Source organism: Hyla sarda, chromosome 2 (assembly GCF_029499605.1).
Source record: "Hyla sarda isolate aHylSar1 chromosome 2, aHylSar1.hap1, whole genome shotgun sequence".
Taxonomy (NCBI): domain Eukaryota; kingdom Metazoa; phylum Chordata; class Amphibia; order Anura; family Hylidae; genus Hyla; species Hyla sarda.
This window is the reverse complement of record NC_079190.1, coordinates 11565313-11585793: the sequence shown is the minus strand read 5'-3', so window position 1 is coordinate 11585793 and position 20481 is coordinate 11565313. Positions and strand designations below refer to the sequence as shown.

General features: G+C 42.9%; 1 protein-coding gene across 4 annotated transcripts in view; it reads left to right on the top strand.

Moving 5' to 3' along the window:
* The window catches only part of CAPN5 (calpain 5), a 93115-nt gene that overhangs the window by 61284 nt on the left and 11350 nt on the right, over positions 1 to 20481 (top strand). For 3 of the 4 annotated variants that reach the window (XM_056561160.1, XM_056561161.1, XM_056561159.1), the window contains exons 4-10: positions 9547 to 9755; positions 11254 to 11446; positions 13302 to 13495; positions 13626 to 13703; positions 13852 to 14047; positions 16948 to 17070; positions 18229 to 18425. In XM_056561160.1, the coding sequence (XP_056417135.1) occupies positions 9547 to 9755; positions 11254 to 11446; positions 13302 to 13495; positions 13626 to 13703; positions 13852 to 14047; positions 16948 to 17070; positions 18229 to 18425 (1190 nt within the window). Of the gene's footprint in view, positions 1 to 9337; positions 9463 to 9546; positions 9756 to 11253; positions 11447 to 13301; positions 13496 to 13625; positions 13704 to 13851; positions 14048 to 16947; positions 17071 to 18228; positions 18426 to 20481 lie in introns of those variants that run through there. The other variant, XM_056561163.1, reaches the window with a different exon arrangement.

The window sequence follows — 20481 nt, the reverse complement described above, 5'->3', positions numbered from 1 at the left end:
TAAGCGGCCATTTTTTTATTTATTTTTTATATATATATTTTATTTTTTTATTTTTTTTTAGGTCTCCTCTCTTGCTAACAGATAGTCACAGCCCTTGACTAGCTTCGCCCCTGAGGACTTATTTTGAAACTTAAAACCCTGAGGAACCTCTCAGAAATACAGAAACTAAAGTGAGAAGAAATTTAAAATGACAATACACAAACAAGACATTTTCCAGCTCCACCAATTAAGTTTATTTACATTTTTATTTCCTTCTTGGAAAAGTCAGAAAACCGATGCTTTTCGGATGTTTTATACTTAATCCTTATTCATGGTTGAAGGCATGATGTTCCTTAATATGTATATATTCATAGCGTCACTGTGTTATCCCTACAGTAGATCAGCGGTCTTCAAACTGCGGCCCTCCAGATGTTGCAAAACTTCAACCCCCCAGCATGCCCGAACAGCCGTTGGCTGTTCGGGCATGCTGGGGGTTGTAGTTTTGCAGCCCCAGGTCAAAAGGTTGGCTTGTGGGGAAGCTCTACCATTTCTTTGGGCAATAGTTTTAACAGGGTTCTGTAACATTTATGTTCCATCATTTAGAACAGATTTGAGCTGTGGAGGTCTGACTGGATCCCCTACCCCTCCTATGCTGGGCTGGTGCAAGGATTTTTGCCACCCTAGGCCAAAGCTAATTTTGCCGCCCCTTGACCCCACCAATTGATTCCACCCTTTGACACACACCCTCTTTACTACTGGGGTGACACACTGTTACAACCCTTGTCTTCATGTAATCCTCTTACTAGGGTGAAACACTGTAACAAACCTCCTCCTCATGTAATCACCTTACTACTGGGGTGACACACTGTAACAAACCTCCTCCACATGTAATCTCCTTACTACTGGGGTGACACGCTGTAACAAACCTCCTCCTCATGTAATCTCCTTACTACTGGGGTGACACACTGTAACAAACCCCCTCCTCATGTAATCTCCTTACTACTGGGGTGACACACTGTAACAAACCTCCTCCTCATATAATCACCTACTACTGGGGTGACACACTGTAACAAACCTCCTCCACATGTAATCTCCTTACTACTGGGGTGACACACTGTAACAAACCTCCTCCACATGTAATCTCCTTACTACTGGGGTGACACACTGTAACAACCCCCCTCCTCATGTAATCTCCATACTACTGGGTGACACACTGTAACAAATCTCCTCCACATGTAATCACCTTACTACTGGGGTGACACACTGTAACAAACCTTCTCCTCATGTAATCTCCTTACTACTGGGGTGACACACTGTAACAAACCTCCTCCTCATGCAATTTCCTTACTACTGGGGTGACACACTGTAACAAACCTCCTCCTCATGTAATCTCCTTACTACTGGGGTGACACACTGTAACAAACCTCCTCCTCATGTAAGCACCTTACTACTGGGGTGACACACTGTAACAAACCTCCTCCTCATGTAATTTCCTTACTACTGGGGTGACACACTGTAACAAGCCTCCTCCTCATGTAATCTCCTTACTACTGGGGTGACACACTGTAACAAACCTCCTCCTCATGTAATCTCCTTACTACTGGGGTGACGCACTGTAACAAACCTCCTCCTCATGTAATTTCCTTACTACTGGGGTGACACACTGTAACAAGCCTCCTCCTCATGTAATCTCCTTACTACTGGGGTGACACACTGTAACAAGCCTCCTCCTCATGTAATCTCCTTACTACTGGGGTGACACACTGTAACAAACCCCCACGTGTCGGTGGTGCTGGCTGGGCGGGTGCTTCAGATGCTGGTTGGTTACTAACTTTCTTTCCACAGGCAGAGCTGTGCACTATCAAGAGGGCGCTCTAGGCAGCTGCCTATTTTGCCTATAGGCAGAACCGGCCCTGCTCCTAGGGGGAACTTGGTATAAAGCTTCTTCATGAAATGGCGGGGGGGAGACTTATGGTCATGAAGTGTATGTGTGATTACTATCAGTAGCTTATATTGCGGCACTATTTATGAGGTTTAATACTCCATCAATACGTTTCTCCGACACGTCCATCCTTTGTACAATAGACGGCGTCTTGTTCACATGTAGCAGCTAATGGAGCAACCTCCGTAATAAATAAAACATCTGTTTGGTTGACGGCGGCCATTTATCACTTGGCGGCAGAATCCTTACTGCTGTATTTTTATATATATTTTTTTGGCTCCTGCATGATGGACGCAGATGTCATTCTTCCCCGCTCTGTGTACGATTCAGCAGAAATCGGTGTAAGCGCCTGATCAGCAGCGCAATCCTCATCCGTAACCATTATTATTCCTGACAGGTGGGCGAAACATTGATCCTGAACATATACGTCACATTCAGCAACAGCTTAGAACTAGGGAGAAATACATTTACATTTACTATATATAGTGTGTGTGTATATATATATATATATATATATATAATATATATATATATATATATATATAATACATGTGTGTGTGTGTGTGCGTCTGATTTTTAAAGAATTTATTTGCAAATTATGGTGGAAAATAAGTATTTGGTCAGTAACAAAAGTTCATCTCAATACTTTGTTATATCCCTTTGTTGGCAATGACAGAGATCAAACGTTTTCTGTCTTCATAAGGTTGTCACACACTGTTGCTGGTGTTTTGGCCCATTCCTCCATGCAGATCTCCTCTAGAGCAGTGATGTTTTGGGGTTGTCGCTGGGCAAAACAGACTTTCAACTCCCTCCAAAGGTTTTCTATGGGGTTCTTTGGATGCAACTCCACATTCTTTCTCCTCCAAACATGATGAGTTGCGTTTTTACCAAAAATTTCTACTTTGGTTTCATCTGACCATATGAAATTCTCCCAGTCCTCTTCTGGATCATCCAAATGCTCTCTAGCAAACTTCAGACAGGCCCGGACATGTACTGGCTTAGGCAGGGGGACACGTCTGGCACTGCATGATTTGAGTCCCTGGCAGCGTAGTGTGTTACTGATGGTAGCCTTTGTTACTTTTGTCCCAACTCTCTGGTTCTGGGATTTTGCTCACCGTTTTTGTGATCATTTTGCAGAATATAGAAAAACAGTCTCGGCACTGCTCACTGTGTGGAGTACCTCCTGATGGCTGAGATGATATGCTGATGTGGACGTGAATTTGCGTCCCAGGGGTGCACTTATGTAGACAATACAGCAAAGAGATAATAAAGCACTCCCTCATTCTGGATGGAAGAAGGTGTTTTTATTCCATCAGTTCAGGGAGGGGAGGAAGAAAGCGGTGAACCATTGAGCTTGTGGGTAATGGTCCCGTTTCACGGGTATTGCCGCTTGGTCACATCCACCCAGGAGCAGTGGCGGGTCATCTGACACGGTAAGTATGTTGCTAAGTGGCATGACGCTAACACTGCGCATACATCCCGATCAGTACGGCTGGAGGATGACATACTGTTGTATGCGCTAGCGAGGGATTCCTCCGCAATGTAGAGCGAGGGATTCCTCCGCAGTGTAGAGCGAGGGATTCCTCCGCAATGTAGAGCGAGGGATTCCTCCGCAGTGTAGAGCGAGGGATTCCTCCGCAGTGTAGAGCGAGGGATTCCTCCGCAGTGTAGAGCGAGGGATTCCTCCGCAGTGTAGAGCGAGGGATTCCTCCGCAGTGTAGAGCGAGGGATTCCTCCGCAGTGTAGAGCGAGGGATTCCTCCGCAGTGTAGAGCGAGGGATTCCTCCGCAGTGTAGAGCGAGGGATTCCTCCGCAGTGTAGAGCGAGGGATTCCTCCGCAGTGTAGAGCGAGGGATTCCTCCGCAGTGTAGAGCGAGGGATTCCTCCGCAGTGTAGAGCGAGGGATTCCTCCGCAGTGTAGAGCGAGGGATTCCTCCGCAGTGTAGAGCGAGGGATTCCTCCGCAGTGTAGAGCGAGGGATTCCTCCGCAGTGTGGAGCGAGGGATTCCTCCGCAGTGTGGAGCGAGGGATTCCTCTGCAGTGTGGAGCGAGGGATTCCTCCGCAGTGTGGAGCCTGTGAAAGAGAACGAAGGGGAAAGAGCAGAAGACAAGGATGGGGACGACAGAGAGGACAGAAACAAACATATAAAGCAGAGCGGACAATGCATTAATCAGAGGAATACACTGGATTAGTTTCTCTCATTATATCCGAGGGGTCCTGTTGCTTCAAGTCGGGAAATCCATAGCTCTTCCTTGCGCAAAAGGTAAGTGTGTTTATCCATGCCTGGAGTTGCGACAGTCACTCATTCTTGTCCGAAAAAGGTGAGGGGATCAGCGCATCCATTGTGTTCTCTACGCAGATGTTCTGCTAATCTGGGTACACCTTGACCCATGCAGGATAGCCTCAAATGTTGGCGAAATCGTACGAACATTTGCCGGATAGTAGATCCCACGTAGAATCTATTGCAGGGGCATTCCAAACAATAGACAAGGAATTGTGTCCTGCAGGTGATGAAGTCCCTGACATGTACAGCGTCTCCACCTATATGGAGTTTTTTCCTTTTTGAAGTTGGTGGCAATATGAGCAGCTGCCACATTCATGGTCACCACTAGGTTGTAATTGATGCATCCAAGTTCTTTCTGGGCTCGATTTACTCTTAAAGGGTACCTCTCATCAAAAAAACTTTCGATATATTATAGATTAATGTATGCAGAATAACTTTACAATTGCATGTTATTAAAAAATATGCTTCTTTCTATTTAATTTTCCACTTTGAAGAAATGACCACTAGGGGTCTCCCTACCAGTCCTGGCAGCAAGCATTTCAGACTCATGCTGGAGTCCTAAACACTACGAGCTGACAGTCTGCTTTGTTCACAAAGGAGAACACTCAGAGCTGCCAGCCTGCTTTGTTCACAGCCTGTTTGGCTGTGAACAAAGCAGGCTGGCAGCTCTGAGTGTTTAGGACTCCAGCATGGGTCAGAAATGCTTGCTGACGGGACTGATCGGGAAAAATACAATAGAAAGAAGCATATTTTTCATTAACATGCTATTGGAAAGTTATTCAACATTCATTAATCTAAAATATATCAAAAGTTTATTTGATGAGAGGTACCCTTTAATGTACTTCTGACAAGTTCATTTTTTAGTGTTTTGGTTTTTCTATGTGTAATAAGGGGTTTGTTAGCTGCCACTTTTAGTACAGGGTCATCTTCGAGTATATGCCAATGCCTATAGATGGTCTTTCTTATATTCTTATGGCATCGGCCATTGTGCTAAAATATAGCGTTTTGTTTTCGCCCGTTCTGATTAGTTTTTTTTTAATCGGCTCCATTCTGGATTTTTTTGTCTGCTCTCTCAAGTGTCTTTGTGAGGCATTTCTTGGGGTACCCTCTGTTCATCAAATGTTCTTGTAAGGAGTTAGCTAGTTGCAGAAATATCTCTTGGTTGGTGTTGATCTTTTTAAGGCGTAGAAATTGACTATAGGGGTGGGACTGCTTCGTGTGTTCTGGGTGGTAGGAGTTGTGGTCAAGGTTTAGCAACGGTGAAGAGGGTTTTCTGTAACCTTGTGTTTCTATTGTTCCTTCTTTCAAGGTCACTAACCCGTCCAAGAATGTAATTTGGAAGCTACTGAAAGTTGATGTGAACGCCATATTCATGGTGTTATTGGTATTCACATCAATCAAAGCTTGTCTTGTCTCCAGACCAAATGACGAAAACATCATCCACACATGTTCTGTACGTACATCTTGATTTGTCTCAAGAAGGGGTTTTTGGATGAGAAAATCATCTTGGCTTCCAATAGGACCAGAAAAATATTGGCGTATGTACAGGAGACCATTGTGCTCATTGCTGTACCGGTCTCCTGTTTGTACCATTCGTCATCGAATTGGAAATAGTTACTGTTCAAGACTAATTTTAGAGCAGTGATGACAAAGTTGGTGAAAGCGTCCATTTTACCAGCTGCCTTACAGAATTCTTCAACTGCAGCTATGCCTGCATCGTGTGGAATCCTGGTATACAAGGATTCCACATCTATCGATCTCTATTTGCGTCACCGGTCTCTATTTATGCATCTAGTAGGCAGTCGAAAATGTCGACTGTGTCTTTTAAGTATGACGGGATATCTGTGAGCAAAAGTCTTAATAGCCAATCGAGATACTGTGATAAGAATTCCGTGGTCCAGCCTATCCCTGAAATTATTGGTCTCCCCGGGGGGTTGTTCAACGATTTGTGGACTTTTGGTAAAAAGTACCACTGGGGTTTGGTTGGAAACTTGGGAAACAGTTACTGTTTGCTGTGACAACGTATGTGACTCCACTTGTCTTAGAAAGGACTGTAGCTGAGAAGAGACCTTGGCAGTTGGATCTGTTTGGATTTTTCTGTAGGTGGTAGAGGAGGCAGAAGATCCAGGAACCTCCACCAGAATAAGTGCAAAACGGAAAAAAGTAACATGGAAGAAACAATAAATGACAGTAACATCATAATCAATCTCTCAGGGGTGTCTTTAGATGAAGACTGTCAGTCACTACTTATGAAAGGACTCAACTTCTGCATCGCAGAACCATTCACCTGGACCAATTTCGAAATGGACCTGTATTAAGGAGTAAGAAAAATAAATCTCTTCAAGTTCTTCCATCAAAAAGACCTAAACAAAGAGAAGAAAAGACCTAAACAAAGGGGAATATCCAGCTGTTCTAGGTACTTTGGGCTTCAGTGCCCATTTTGCCACTGATCTGACTCAGACAAGAGACTTAGAAGTCCTGCTAAGCCTAACCAGCCCGGGGTTGAGTGAACAAAGTACAGACACTTGTAACATTCCAGAATTTAGAGGATGAAAAAAGTCCACATTCTGTCCGCCAGTGTTAAACGGCTCTAGCCGAGATCGGTTCACTCATGCAGTACTAAAAGGCATCAAGGCTTTAGTCTATCCCACACCATCCCGAACTTGTCGCCCAGGGAAAAGAGAGCCTTAGCTTGGCTCAAGAATCGTTCAGACCTCGTAATCAAAAAAGCTGACAAAGGCAAGAACACAATGATTATGACAGCAGAACGATACAAAAAGGAAGCTTACCGTCAACTTTCAGACACAAACACCTACAGAAAAATCCAAACAGATCCGACTGCCAAGGTCTCTTCTCAGCTACAATCCTTTCTAAGACAACAAGTGGAGTCACATATGTTGTCACCGCAAACAGCCGAGAAACTGTTTCCCAAGGTTCCAATGTTTCCCAACATGAAGCAATGAGACCCCTCGGATATAACGAGAGCGACTAATCCAGCGCATTTCTCTGATTAATGTATTGTCCGCTCTGCTTTATAAGTGGATTTGTCGTCCCCATCCTTGTCTTCTGCTATCTTTCCCCCTTCGTTCTCTTTCGCAGGCTCCACACTGCGGAGGAATCCCTCGCTCTACACTGCAGAGGAATCCCTCGCTATTGCCTACAATAGTATGTCATCCTCAGCCGTGCTGATCGGGATGTACGCGCAGTGTTAGCGTCATGCCACTTAGCAACATACTTACTGCGTCAGATGACCCGCCACTGCTCCTGCGTCTATTTAAAGGAAAACTGTCACATATTTTCTCCCGCACTATCCACAGGTATTGGTGGATAGTGCCGGAGACGCTTATTAAAACGAGCCCTACCTTGGTTTGATCCGCGCTGCCGTTCGCCCGCAATTGTAGTTTTAATCTCTGTGTATATCCTGCTGTAACTGGCAAAGGCGGGGCTTCTGCGGGCTAACGGACACTTACGTCAGCGCAAAACGGGACCATTACCCACAAGCTCCACGGAGCTCCGCTTTCTTCCTCCCCCTCCCTGAACTGATAGAATAAAAACACCTTCTTGCATCCAGAACGGGTGAGTGCTTTATTATCTCCCTTTGCTCCGTTCTTGTGATCATTTTGACACCACGGGGTGAGATCTTGCGTGGAGCCCCAGATCGGGGGAGATTATCAGTGGTTTTGTATGTCTTCCATTTTCATATAATTGCTCCCACAGTGGATTTCTTCACACCAAGCTGCTTGCCTATTGCAGATTCTGTATTCCCAGCCTGGTGCAGGTCTACAATTTTGTTTCTGGTGTCCTTCGACAGCTCTTTGGTCTTGGCCATAGTGGAGTTTGGAGTGTGACTGTTTGAGGTTGTGGACAGGTGTCTTTTATACTGATAACAAGTTCGAACAGGAGCCATTAATACAGGTAATGAGTGGAGGACAGAGGAGACTCTTAAAGAAGAAGTTACAGGTCTGTGAGAGCCAGAAATCTTACTTGTTTGTTATTGACCAAATACTTATTTTCTGCCATAATTTTGCAAATAAATTCTTTAATAATCAGACAATGTGATTTTATGGATATTTTTTCTCTTTATGTCTCTCATAGTTGAGGTTATAACCTATGATGATAATTATAGCCTCTCATCTTTATACGGGGGGAGAACTTACACAATTGGTGGCTGACTAAATACTTTTTTGTCCCAATTTGTGTGTCCAGAGGAAAAGTTGCTGAGTTGCCCATAGCAACCAATCAGATCTCCTCTTTCATTTTTCACAGGCCTATAAAAAAATAAAATTTAAAAAAATTAAGCGATCTGATTGGTTGCTATGGGCAACTCAGCAACTTTTCCTCTGGACAGGTTCTGATAAATCTCCCCTAATGTGTATGTATTATTATTATTATTTATATATATATTTTTTTGTGTATTTGCTTTTTGCTTGTATAGTGCAGCATAGGTTATTATTCGAAAATAATGTAGAGGTTCTTGTGTACGTCTTGTGCTTAGCTGGTATAGACACTAGTAATCATGGAATATTACCTGAGATACTTCCGCCAGAATTTTCTCAATTTTCAACTTGGCGTAGTATACAGATGGAGCTGGAGGGGAGGGAGGTGTATGACTACTATGTATCCTGATCCTATAGAGAGAGTGCTGGGAGGGGAGGTGTATAACTACTATATATGCTGATCCCATAGAGATAGCAGCAGCAATATACAGATAGAACTGGAGGGGAGGTGTATAACTACTATATATGCTGATCTCATAGTGATAGCAGCAGTATACAGATAGAGCTGGAGGGGAGGTGTATAACTACTATATATCCGGATCCCATAGAGATAGCAGCAGTATACAGATAGAGCTGGAGGGGAGGAGTATAACTACTATATATCCGGATCCCATAGAGATAGCAGCAGTATACAGATAGAGCTGGAGGGGAGGAGTATAACTACTATATATCCTGATCCCATAGAGATAGCAGCAGTATATAGATAGCGATAGGGGGAGGAGTATAAATGCTGTGTATCCTGATCCCATAGAGATGGTATCAAAAGCTGGAGAGGAGGAGTCTGGGAGCACTTTGGAGGGATTTGATAAGTGATGATGTCATCCTGCAGTTCACAGGAAGTCAGCTGACCCAGGACTGACCACGTCCTCTGACGCATTAAGCACTCCGATCTTCTGTGGGTTAGACTGGTGATCACATGACCCAGATACAGTATTGAAACACATGGATGCAGCTGTGCTGGCATGAAACAGATGGCGCTGTAGGACTAGTGATGATGAGTGTGCATGATACGTGCAGAACAAAGCTGGAGTGCTTCTTTAATACTTCTTCATGTTATCTACAGGTCATTCCCAACTGGAAGGAGCAGGAGTGGAATTCGGAGAAGCCGGAGAACTATGCCGGGATCTTTCACTTTCACTTCTGGCGCTTCGGGCAGTGGGTGGACGTGGTGATCGACGACCGCCTCCCGACCGTCAATAACCAGCTGATCTATTGTCACTCCAATGATATGAATGAGATGTGGTGCGCCCTGGTGGAGAAAGCTTATGCCAAGTACGCCATAGTGCCGGGAACCTGTGTAGAGGAAGAGTCAACCAGTTGCCCATAGCAACCAATCAGATCGCTTCTTTCATTTTTGAAGGCCTCTGAAAAATAATGGAAGTGATCTGATTGGTTACTATGGACAACTGGTTGTATAATACAGTGGTGTCAAACTGTGGCCCTCCAGATGTTGCAAAACTTCAACTCCCAGCATGCCCGGTCAGCCAAACACCTTTCTGCCTCCTCCAGAGGATCCACACTGATTATGAAAGGTAAATCAATGCTTCCCTTTTGCAAAACTTCAACTCCCGGCATGCCCGGACAGCCAAACACCTATCTGCCTCCTCCAGAGGATCCACACTGATCATGAAAGGTAAATCAATGCTTCCCTTTTGCAAAACTTCAACTCCCAGCATGCCCGGACAGCCAAACACCTATCTGCCTCCTCCAGAGGATCCACACTGATCATGAAAGGTAAATCAATGCTTCCCTTTTGCAAAACTTCAACTCCCAGCATGCCTGGACAGCCAAACACCTGTCTGCCTCCTCCAGAGGATCCACGCTGATCATGAAAGGTAAATCAATGCTTCCCTTTTGCAAAACTTCAACTCCCAGCATGCCCGGACAGCCGTTGGCTGTCCGGGCATGCTGGGAGTTGAAGTTTTGCAACATCTGGAGGGCCACAGTTTGAGACCATTGGTTTAAAGGGGTTATCCAGGAAAAAACTTTTTTTTTTATATATATATATATATATCAACTGGCTCCAGAAAGTTAAACAGATTTGTAAATTACTCCTATTAAAAATCTTAATCCTTTCAGTACTTATGAGCTTCTGAAGTAGAGTTGTTCTTTTCTGTCTAAGTGCTCTCTGATGACACCTGTCTCGGGAACCGCCCAGTTTAGAAGCAAATCCCCATAGCAAACCTCTTCTACTCTGTGCAGTTCCCGAGACAAGCAGAGATGTCAGCAGAGAGCACTGTTGCCAGACGGAAAACAACAACTCAACTTCAGCAGCTGATAATTATTGAAAGAATTAAAGGGGTATGCCAGGCCAAAACTTTTTTTTTTTATATATCAACTGGCTCCGGAAAGTTAAACAGATTTGTAAATTACTTCTATTAAAAAATCTTAATCCTTCCAATAGTTATTAGCTTCTGAAGTTGAGTTGTTGTTTTCTGTTTAACTGCTCAATGATGACTCACGTCCCGGGAGCTGTGCAGTTCCTATGGGGATATTTTCCCATCATGCACTGCTCCCGGGACGCGACATCATCATTGAGCAGTTAGACAGAAAACTTCAGAAGCTAATAACTATTGGAAGGATTAAGATTTTTTAATAGAAGTAATTTACAAATCTGTTTAACTTTCTGGAGCCAGTTGATATATATAAAAAATTATTTTTTTTTCCTGGAATACCCCTTTTAATATCAACTAAGTATAAATGTATCAGATCCATCAACAGCAATTTGCGGACGGTTTCCAGCTAGTGAAATATTCTGTTTTATTTGCAGATTAGTCGGGTGTTATGAGGCCCTCGATGGAGGAAACACGGCGGACGCCCTGGTGGATTTCACCGGTGGGGTGTCAGAGCCCATAGAGCTCTCCGAAGGGGATTACATCAATGATGAGAACAAGAGGAATGACCTTTTTGAGAGAGTCCTGAAGGTTCATAACAGAGGAGGACTGATCAGCTCCTCTATCAAGGTATTATAGTAGTTATATTCTTGTATATAGGGGCAGTATTATAGTAGTTATATTCTTGTATATAGGAGGCAGTATTATAGTAGTTATATTCTTGTATATAGGAGCAGTATTATAGTAGTTATATTCTTGTATATAGGAGGCAGTATTATAGTAGTTATATTCTTGTATATAGGAGGTAGTATTATAGTAGTTATAGTCTTGTATATAGGAGCAGTATTATAGTAGTTATATTCTTGTATATAGGAGGCAGTATTATAGTAGTTATATTCTTGTATATAGGAGCAGTATTATAGTAGTTATATTCTTGTATATAGGAGGCAGTATTATAGTAGTTATATTCTTGTATATAGGAGGTAGTATTATAGTAGTTATATTCTTGTATATAGGAGCAGTATTATAGTAGTTATATTCTTGTATATAGGAGGCAGTATTATAGTAGTTATATTCTTGTATATAGGAGGCAGTATTATAGTAGTTATATTCTTGTATATAGGATGCAGTATTATAGTAGTTATATTCTTGTATATAGAAGCAGTATTATAGTAGTTATATTCTTGTATATAGAAGCAGTATTATAGTAGTTATATTCTTGTATATAGGAGGCAGTATTATAGTAGTTATATTCTTGTATATAGGAGCAGTATTATAGTAGTTATATTCTTGTATATAGGAGGCAGTATTATAGTAGTTATATTCTTGTATATAGGAGGTAGTATTATAGTAGTTATATTCTTGTATATAGGAGGCAGTATTATAGTGGTTATATTCTTGTATATAGGAGCAGTATTATATTAGTTATATTCTTGTATATAGGAGCGGTATTATAGTAGTTATATTCTTGTATATAGGAGCAGTATTATAGTAGTTATATTCTTGTATATAAGAGGCAGTATTATAGTAGTTATATTCTTGTATATAGGAGAAGTATTATAGTAGTTATATTCTTGTATATAGGAGTATTATAGTAGTTATATTCTTGTATATAGGAGAAGTATTATAGTAGTTATATTCTTGTATATAGGATGCAGTATTATAGTAGTTATATTCTTGTGTATAGGAGCAGTATTATAGTAGTTATATTCTTGTGTATAGGAGCAGTATTATAGTAGTTATATTCTTGTATATAGGAGCAGTATTATAGTAGTTATATTCTTGTATATAGGAGCAGTATTATAGTAGTTATATTCTTGTATATAGGAGCAGTATTATAGTAGTTATATTCTTGTATATAGGAGCAGTATTATAGTAGTTATATTCTTGTATATAGGAGCAGTATTATAGTAGTTATATTCTTATATATAGGAGCGGTATTATAGTAGTTATATTCTTGTATATAGGAGGCAGTATTATAGTAGTTATATTCTTGTATATAGGAGGCAGTACTATAGTAGTTATATTCTTGTATATAGGAGGCAGTATTATAGTAGTTATATTCTTGTATATAGGAGCAGTATTATAGTAGTTATATTCTTGTATATAGGAGGCAGTATTATAGTAGTTATATTCTTGTATATAGGAGCAGTATTATAGTAGTTATATTCTTGTATATAGGAGCAGTAATATAGTAGTTATATTCTTGTACATAGGAGCAGTATTATAGTAGTTACACTCTTGTACATAGGGGGCAGTATTATAGTAGTCATATTCTTGTATATAGGAGGCAGTATTATAGTAATTATATTCTTGTATATAGGAGCAGTATTATAGTAGTTATATTCTTGTATATAGGAGCAGTAATATAGTAGTTATATTCTTGTACATAGGAGCAGTATTATAGTAGTTACACTCTTGTACATAGGGGGCAGTATTATATTCACTCATTATCTGCAATAATCACAGTTAGTTACTTGTGTAGGCAACTTCAGCTGAAGAGATGGAAGCTCGGTTGGCTTGCGGCCTGGTAAAGGGCCATGCCTATGCTGTCACAGATGTTCGCAAAGTGCGACTGGGTCATGGATTGCTCGCGTTCTTTAAGTCTGAGAAGCTGGATATGATCAGAATGCGTAATCCATGGGGGGAACGAGAATGGAACGGACCCTGGAGCGACAGGTAATCCTGTATATGGGTGTACAATATTTGGAAGCCATACTGGATGTATGTGAAGTTTGGTTGACACTCTACATATATAACGCTTATCTTCTTTTATACTACTAGTTTAATCCTTTCTTCTTTTCTCCAGTTCAGAAGAATGGCAGAAAGTAAGCAAAAGTGAAAGAGAGAAGCTCGGGGTGACTGTGGAGGATGATGGAGAATTCTGGTAAGTAATTTGTCTTCACTCTTGGCGTCTCTTCTCGCTGCACCAGTTGGCAGAGGATCTTCTACTGGAGCTTGATAGATTGACAGGAATCTTTTCGGTTTCTTTAGTCCTCCCAAGTTTGCTAACTCCTACTTTTCCCTTTTCCTAGGATGACTTTTGAAGATTTTTGCAAGTATTTCACAGATATCATTATGTGCCGACTTATAAATACCTCTTACTTGAGTATTCACAAGACCTGGGAAGAGTCAGTGCTGCGGGGGGCTTGGATCAAGCATGACGACCCACTACAGAACCGGTCAGGGGGCTGCCTCAATTACAAGGACACCTATCTCCAAAACCCACAGGTGAGATCAGTCATAGTTATAAATAACAAAAAATATCCTGTATTATACTCCAGAGCTGCACTCACTATTCTGCTGGTGGGGTCACTGTGTACATACATTACATTACTTATCCTGCACTGATCCTGAGTTATATCCTGCATTATACTCCAGAGCTGTACTCACTATTCTGCTGGTGGGGTCACTGTGTACATACATTACATTACTTATCCTGTACTGATCCTGAGTTATATCCTGTATTATACTCCAGAGCTGCACTCACTATTCTGCTGGTGGGGTCACTGTGTACATACATTACATTACTTATCCTGTACTGATCCTGAGTTATATCCTGTATTATACTCCAGAGCTGTACTCACTATTCTGCTGGTGGGGTCACTGTGTACATACATTACATTACTTATCCTGTACTGATCCTGAGTTATATCCTGTATTATACTCCAGAGCTGTACTCACTATTCTGCTGGTGAGGTCACTGTGTACATACATTACATTACTTATCCTGTACTGATCCTGATTATATCCTGTATTATACTCCAGAGCTGTATTCACTATTCTGCTGGTGAGGTCACTGTGTACATAGTTACATAATTACATAGTTAGTATGGTTGAAAAAAGACATATGTCCATCAAGTCCAACCAGGGAATTGAAGTGAAGGGTGTAAGGGGATAAGGGAAAGGGATGTAGTTTTATAATTCTGCATAAGCTTTAATGTTATTTTGTTCCAGGAATGTATCTAACCCTGTTTTAAAGCTGTTACTTGTTCCTGCTGTGACCAGTTCCTGAGGTAGACCATTCCATAAATTCACAGTCCTCACGGTAAAGAAGGCGTGCCGCCCCTTTAGACTAAACCTTTTCTTCTCCAGACGGAGGGAGTGCCCCCTCGTCCTTTGGGGGGGGGGGGGGGGGTTTAACCTGGACAGTTTTTCTTCATATTTTTTGTATGGGCCATTAATTTACTTATATACGTTTATCATATCCCCCCTTAAACGTCTCTTCTCAAGACTAAACAATTGTAACTCCTTTAATCGCTCCTCATAGCTAAGATGTTCCATGCCCCATATTAGTTTAGTCGCGCGTCTCTGCACCCTTTCCAACTCCGCAGTGTCCCTTTTATGGACAGACGACCAAAACCGAACAGCATATTCCAGGTGAGGCCGTACCAATGCTTTATAAAGGGGGAGTATTATGTCCCTGTCCCTTGAGTCCATGCCTCTTTTGATACATGACAATATCCTGCCGGCTTTGGAAGCAGCAGCCTGACATTGTGCTATTCTGTAGTCTGTGATCTACAAGTCACCCAGATCCTTCTCTACCAGTGACTCTGCCAGTTTAATCCCCCCTAAGACATACGACGCATGCAGGTTATTAGTATACACAGCCCCCCTCTATATACACAGCCCCCTCTATATACACAGCCCCCTCTATATACACAGCCCCCCTCTATATACACAGCCCCCCTAAGACATACGACGCTGCAGGTTATTAGTACCCAGATGCATAACTTTACATTTATCCACATTGAACCTCATTTGCCAAGTGGAGGCCCAGACACTTAGTCTATCCAAGTCATCTTGTAACCTATACACATCCTCTATAGACTGTACCCCCCCCTCTATATACACAGCCCCCCCTCTATATACACAGCCCCCCCCTCTATATACACAGCCCCCCTCTATATACACATCCTCTATAGACTGTACCGTCCTACAAAGCTTGGTGTCATCTGCAAAGATAGAAACAGAGCTGTTAATACCATCCTCTATATCATTGATAAATAACATTAATTGATAAATTGTAATTGATAAATTACATTACTTATCCTCTACTGATCCTGAGTTATATCCTGTATTATACTCCAGAGCTGTACTCACTATTCTGCTGGTGAGGTCACTGTGTACATACATTACATTACTTATCCTGTACTGATCCTGAGTTATATCCTGTATTATACTCCAGAGCTGTACTCACTATTCTGCTGGTGAGGTCACTGTGTACATATATTACATTACTTATCCTGTACTGATCCTGAGTTATATCCCGTATTATACTCCAGAGCTGTACTCACTATTCTGCTGGTGGGGTCACTGTGTACATACATTACATTACTTATCCTGTACTGATCCTGAGTTATATCCTGTATTGTACTCCAGAGCTGTACTCACTATTCTGCTGGTGAGGTCACTGTGTACATACATTACATTACTTATCCTGTACTGATCCTGAGTTATATCCTGTATTATACTCCAGAGCTGTACTCACTATTCTGCTGGTGAGGTCACTGTGTACATACATTACATTACTTATCCTGTACTGATCCTGAGTTATATCCTGTATTATACTCCAGAGCTGTACTCACTATTCTGCTGGTGAGGTCACTGTGTACATATCCTATACTGATCCTGAGTTATATCCTGTATTATACTCCAGAGCTGTACTCACTATTCTGCTGGTGAGGTCACTGTGTACATACATTACATTACTTATCCTGTACTGATCCTGAGTTATATCCTGTATTATACTCCAGAGCTGTACTCACTATTCTGCTGGTGAGGTCACTGTGTACATACATTACATTACTTATCCTGTACTGATCCTGAGTTATATCCTGTATTATACCCCAGAGCTGTACTCACTATTCTGCTGGTGAGGTCACTGTGTACATACATTACATTACTTATCCTGTACTGATCCTGAGTTATATCCTGTATTATACTCCAGAGCTGTACTCACTATTCTGCTGGTGAGGTCACTGTGTACATACATTACATTACTTATCCTGTACTGATCCTGAGTTATATCCTGTATTATACTCCAGAGCTGTACTCACTATTCTGCTGGTGAGGTCACTGTGTCGCACTGTTTCTGATTCCTTTATGTGATTCCTTTACCTCTTCTCCAGTTTGTATTTGACGTGAAGAAGCCTGAAGATGAGATTATGATTAACATTCAGCAGAAAACCAAAAGGACGACTCGGAAAGACGGGAAAGCAGAGAATCTGGCCATAGGGTTTGTTATTCACCGGGTAAGAAATGGTTGATATTTATTATGTGTCGTTTGATATTATAAGTTTGTGTAGATCAGTGTTTCTCAACCAGGGTGCCTCCAGCTGTTGCAAAACTACAACTCCCAGCATGCCTGGACAGCCTTTGGCTGTCTGGGCATGCTGGGATTTGTATGTGGTGTCCCGGTACCATATTACATACCGTACCTAGTGTAGGGGTCACCAAAGTCAGAGTAACTACGTTCAGGTAGGGTTCCTCAGGTGGGACAGCCCCTAGTCGCCTCTCCTCAAGTCTAACTTTAATGATAATATATGTATATATTTTATAATTATATATATTTTATAGTAATGTACCTTGTTCAGTGTCGCAGGACCTTCGGTCATGTGACCATGCTAGTAACCTCTATGGTATGTTGTAGGACCTTAGGAGGTCCTTGGGTCACGTGCTGCCCACAAATCTCTGTAATGGTGATTGACATCCGTATGGACCAATTAGCACTAGTCCAGCCCATATAAGGGAGCTGTAGCCAATGATCGCTCTCTTGGGTTGCCGCTCTCGTGGATGCCGGACTAGCAGGACAGATCTGCACAACTTTCAAAGACACGCTAGGCCTAACCACCTACCGGCCTTAGCTGAACCAAAACCGTGAGTACAAATCTAAATCCCCGCTAATGCTAGCGTGACTACTGGACCGCAACTAATTCCCCTAAATCCAGTGGAACAACGTACAGTACTAAAAGACTCTAAATGCTAAAGTCCCAACCTTTGTCAATCTCCAAAGAAAGCCGTTGTTATGCTTAGAGACTGTTGTAATATTGAAGCTTGCAGAAAACCTTCAGTAAAAGTTAATACTGTTTCAGAAAACTCTCCGGTTGTGGACAATCTATTCTTCTCTACCTCCCTATCGCTCTTGGGAAGGGTGACGGTAGGAAAAGCATTATTGAAGAGCCCTCACCCTGGCGTCACGAATAGCAAGGGTTAACAAGCACCCATTAATAACCGCACGCTACACTCCCCATACCCTACATCCCCCATGCTATCACATGTAGTTTTGCAACAACTGGAGGCACCCTGGTTGGGAAACATTGGTGTAGATTGTCGCCCCTTGTCATGACCATGTTATCTATTTGCCCTTGTCTTCTCCACCACAGTCTTCTTCATACTTGTCCTTTTCTCAGGTGGAGCTGAACCGCAAGTATCGGATGCACACGCTGCAGTCAAAAGTGTCAAGTTCCATATACATCAACTCTCGCAGCGTTTTCCTCAAGACAGATATGAAGGAGGGCCGATACGTTATCATTCCCACCACCTTTGAGCCTGGTTTAACCGGAGATTTCCTCCTCCGTGTGTACAGTGATGTGCCTTCAAATTGCTGGTAAGAGCTACATAACTCTCCCTGTGAGGATAGTCTGTGTCAGGCTTTTCTGCGCCATAACCCAAGGGAAAAACCTCCGCTCCAAAGAGCTGCGCCCCTCACCCACTGTTCTTGTCACAGTGATGTGGTAGGTCTCTATGGAGAGGACTGGTGATGTGGTAGGTCTCTATGGTGAGGACTGGTGATGTGGTAGGTCTCTATGGAGTGGACTGGTGATGTGGTAGGTCTCTATGGAGAGGACTGGTGATGTGGTAGGTCTCTATGAAGTGGACTGGTGATGTCACAGTGATGAGGTAGGTCTCTATGGAGTGGACTGGTGATGTGGTAGGTCTCTATGGAGAGGACTGGTGATGTGGTAGGTCTCTATGGAGTGGACTGGTGATGTGGTAGGTCTCTATGGAGTGGACTGGTGATGTGGTAGGTCTCTATGGAGAGGACTGGTGATGTGATAGGTCTCTATGGAGAGGACTGGTGATGTGGTAGGTCTCTATGGAGTGGACTGGTGATGTGGTAGGTCTCTATGGAGAGGACTGGTGATGTGGTAGGTCTCTATGGAGTGGACTGGTGATGTGGTAGGTCTCTATGGAGAGGACTGGTGATGTGGTAGGTCTCTATGGAGAGGACTGGTGATGTGGTAGGTCTCTATGGAGAGGACTGGTGATGTGGTAGGTCTCTATGGAGAGGACTGGTGATGTGGTAGGTCTCTATGGAGAGGACTGGTGACGTGGTAGGTCTCTATGGAGAGGACTGGTGACGTGATAGGTCTCTATGGAGAGGACTGGTGATGTCACAGTGATGTGATAGGTCTCTATGGAGAGGACCCCCCCCTTTTCATCCGTTCAGGTCCTGTCCGTGTCTCTATTATGAGAACGCTGTTTCTCCTCCCAGCAGTGCTCAGCGCTGGGAGAAGGTGAATTAACCCCTCCACAACTGGCTGCTTTATGTATACAGCTCAGCCGTGTGGTGGGTGTATGAAGAGAGCGGCCGTGTGGCGGGTGTATGAAGAGAGCTCAGGAGCCGATCCAGGTGTTGTCCGGCATTAACCCTTTAGAAGCCACGATCAAAGTTGATTGCGGCATCTAAAATGGCGAAAACCATCTTTGGTAGTTGATCGCGGCATCTAAAATGGCGAAAACAATCTTTGTTAGCTCAGTGGAGCTGATCGGGACACCCGCAGCAGAACCCGTGGAGGACCCGATCAGCTGAGAGGACGGGCGGAGGTTCCCTACCTTCGTCCGTCCCGTCCGATCGGCGCTCCAATAATACAGGCAGCCTCAACAGCCTGTAGTAATGGAGCGCCGATAACACTGATCAGTGATGTGCTATAGGCTCCTATGGTGCAGCATTGATCAGTGTCTGCAGGCACAGTAGTGTATCTGTGTGTCTCCAGCTGTTACAAAACTACAACTTCTACAGCCTTTGGCTATCTGGGCATGCTGGGAGTTGTAGTTTTGCAACAACTGGAGGCACCCTGTGGAAAACACTGCCATATGGGGAGAAAAAAAAAGTAGAAATAAATGAAGGCAATAAAGGTGAAACATCCCTCCCCTACATAAAATTTTAAATCACCCCCTTTTTTTCAAATAAAATAAACAAAAATAAACAAACCTATGTGGTAACGCTGCGTGCATAAATGTCCAAACTATTAAAATATAACAACATTAAAGGAAAACAGTCACCCGTTCACCCACACTAAACCCAATATACAAAGGAGACCGATGCGGGGTCCCTGACTCGTATACATAACTGCAGTCCGACACGCCCGGTCCCCCTGAAGATCCTCTTCTGTCTTCGGTGAATTGCGCGCTGGAGGCGGGCCCGCCGGCTGAATTTGAATATTCCTAGGCGCAGGTCATATGAGAGTCTGTGCCTACTGAGCACTCATGTGACCAGCGACCATAAGTATTCAAATCCGGCCAGCGGGCCCGCCTCCAGCTCGCAATTGGCTGAACCAAATGAGCACAGATCACACAGATCAATGGAGTTCTATGGAACTCCATTGATCTGTATGAGTAATCTAAGGTCCCCTAAGGGACCAATAAAGTGTAAATAAATA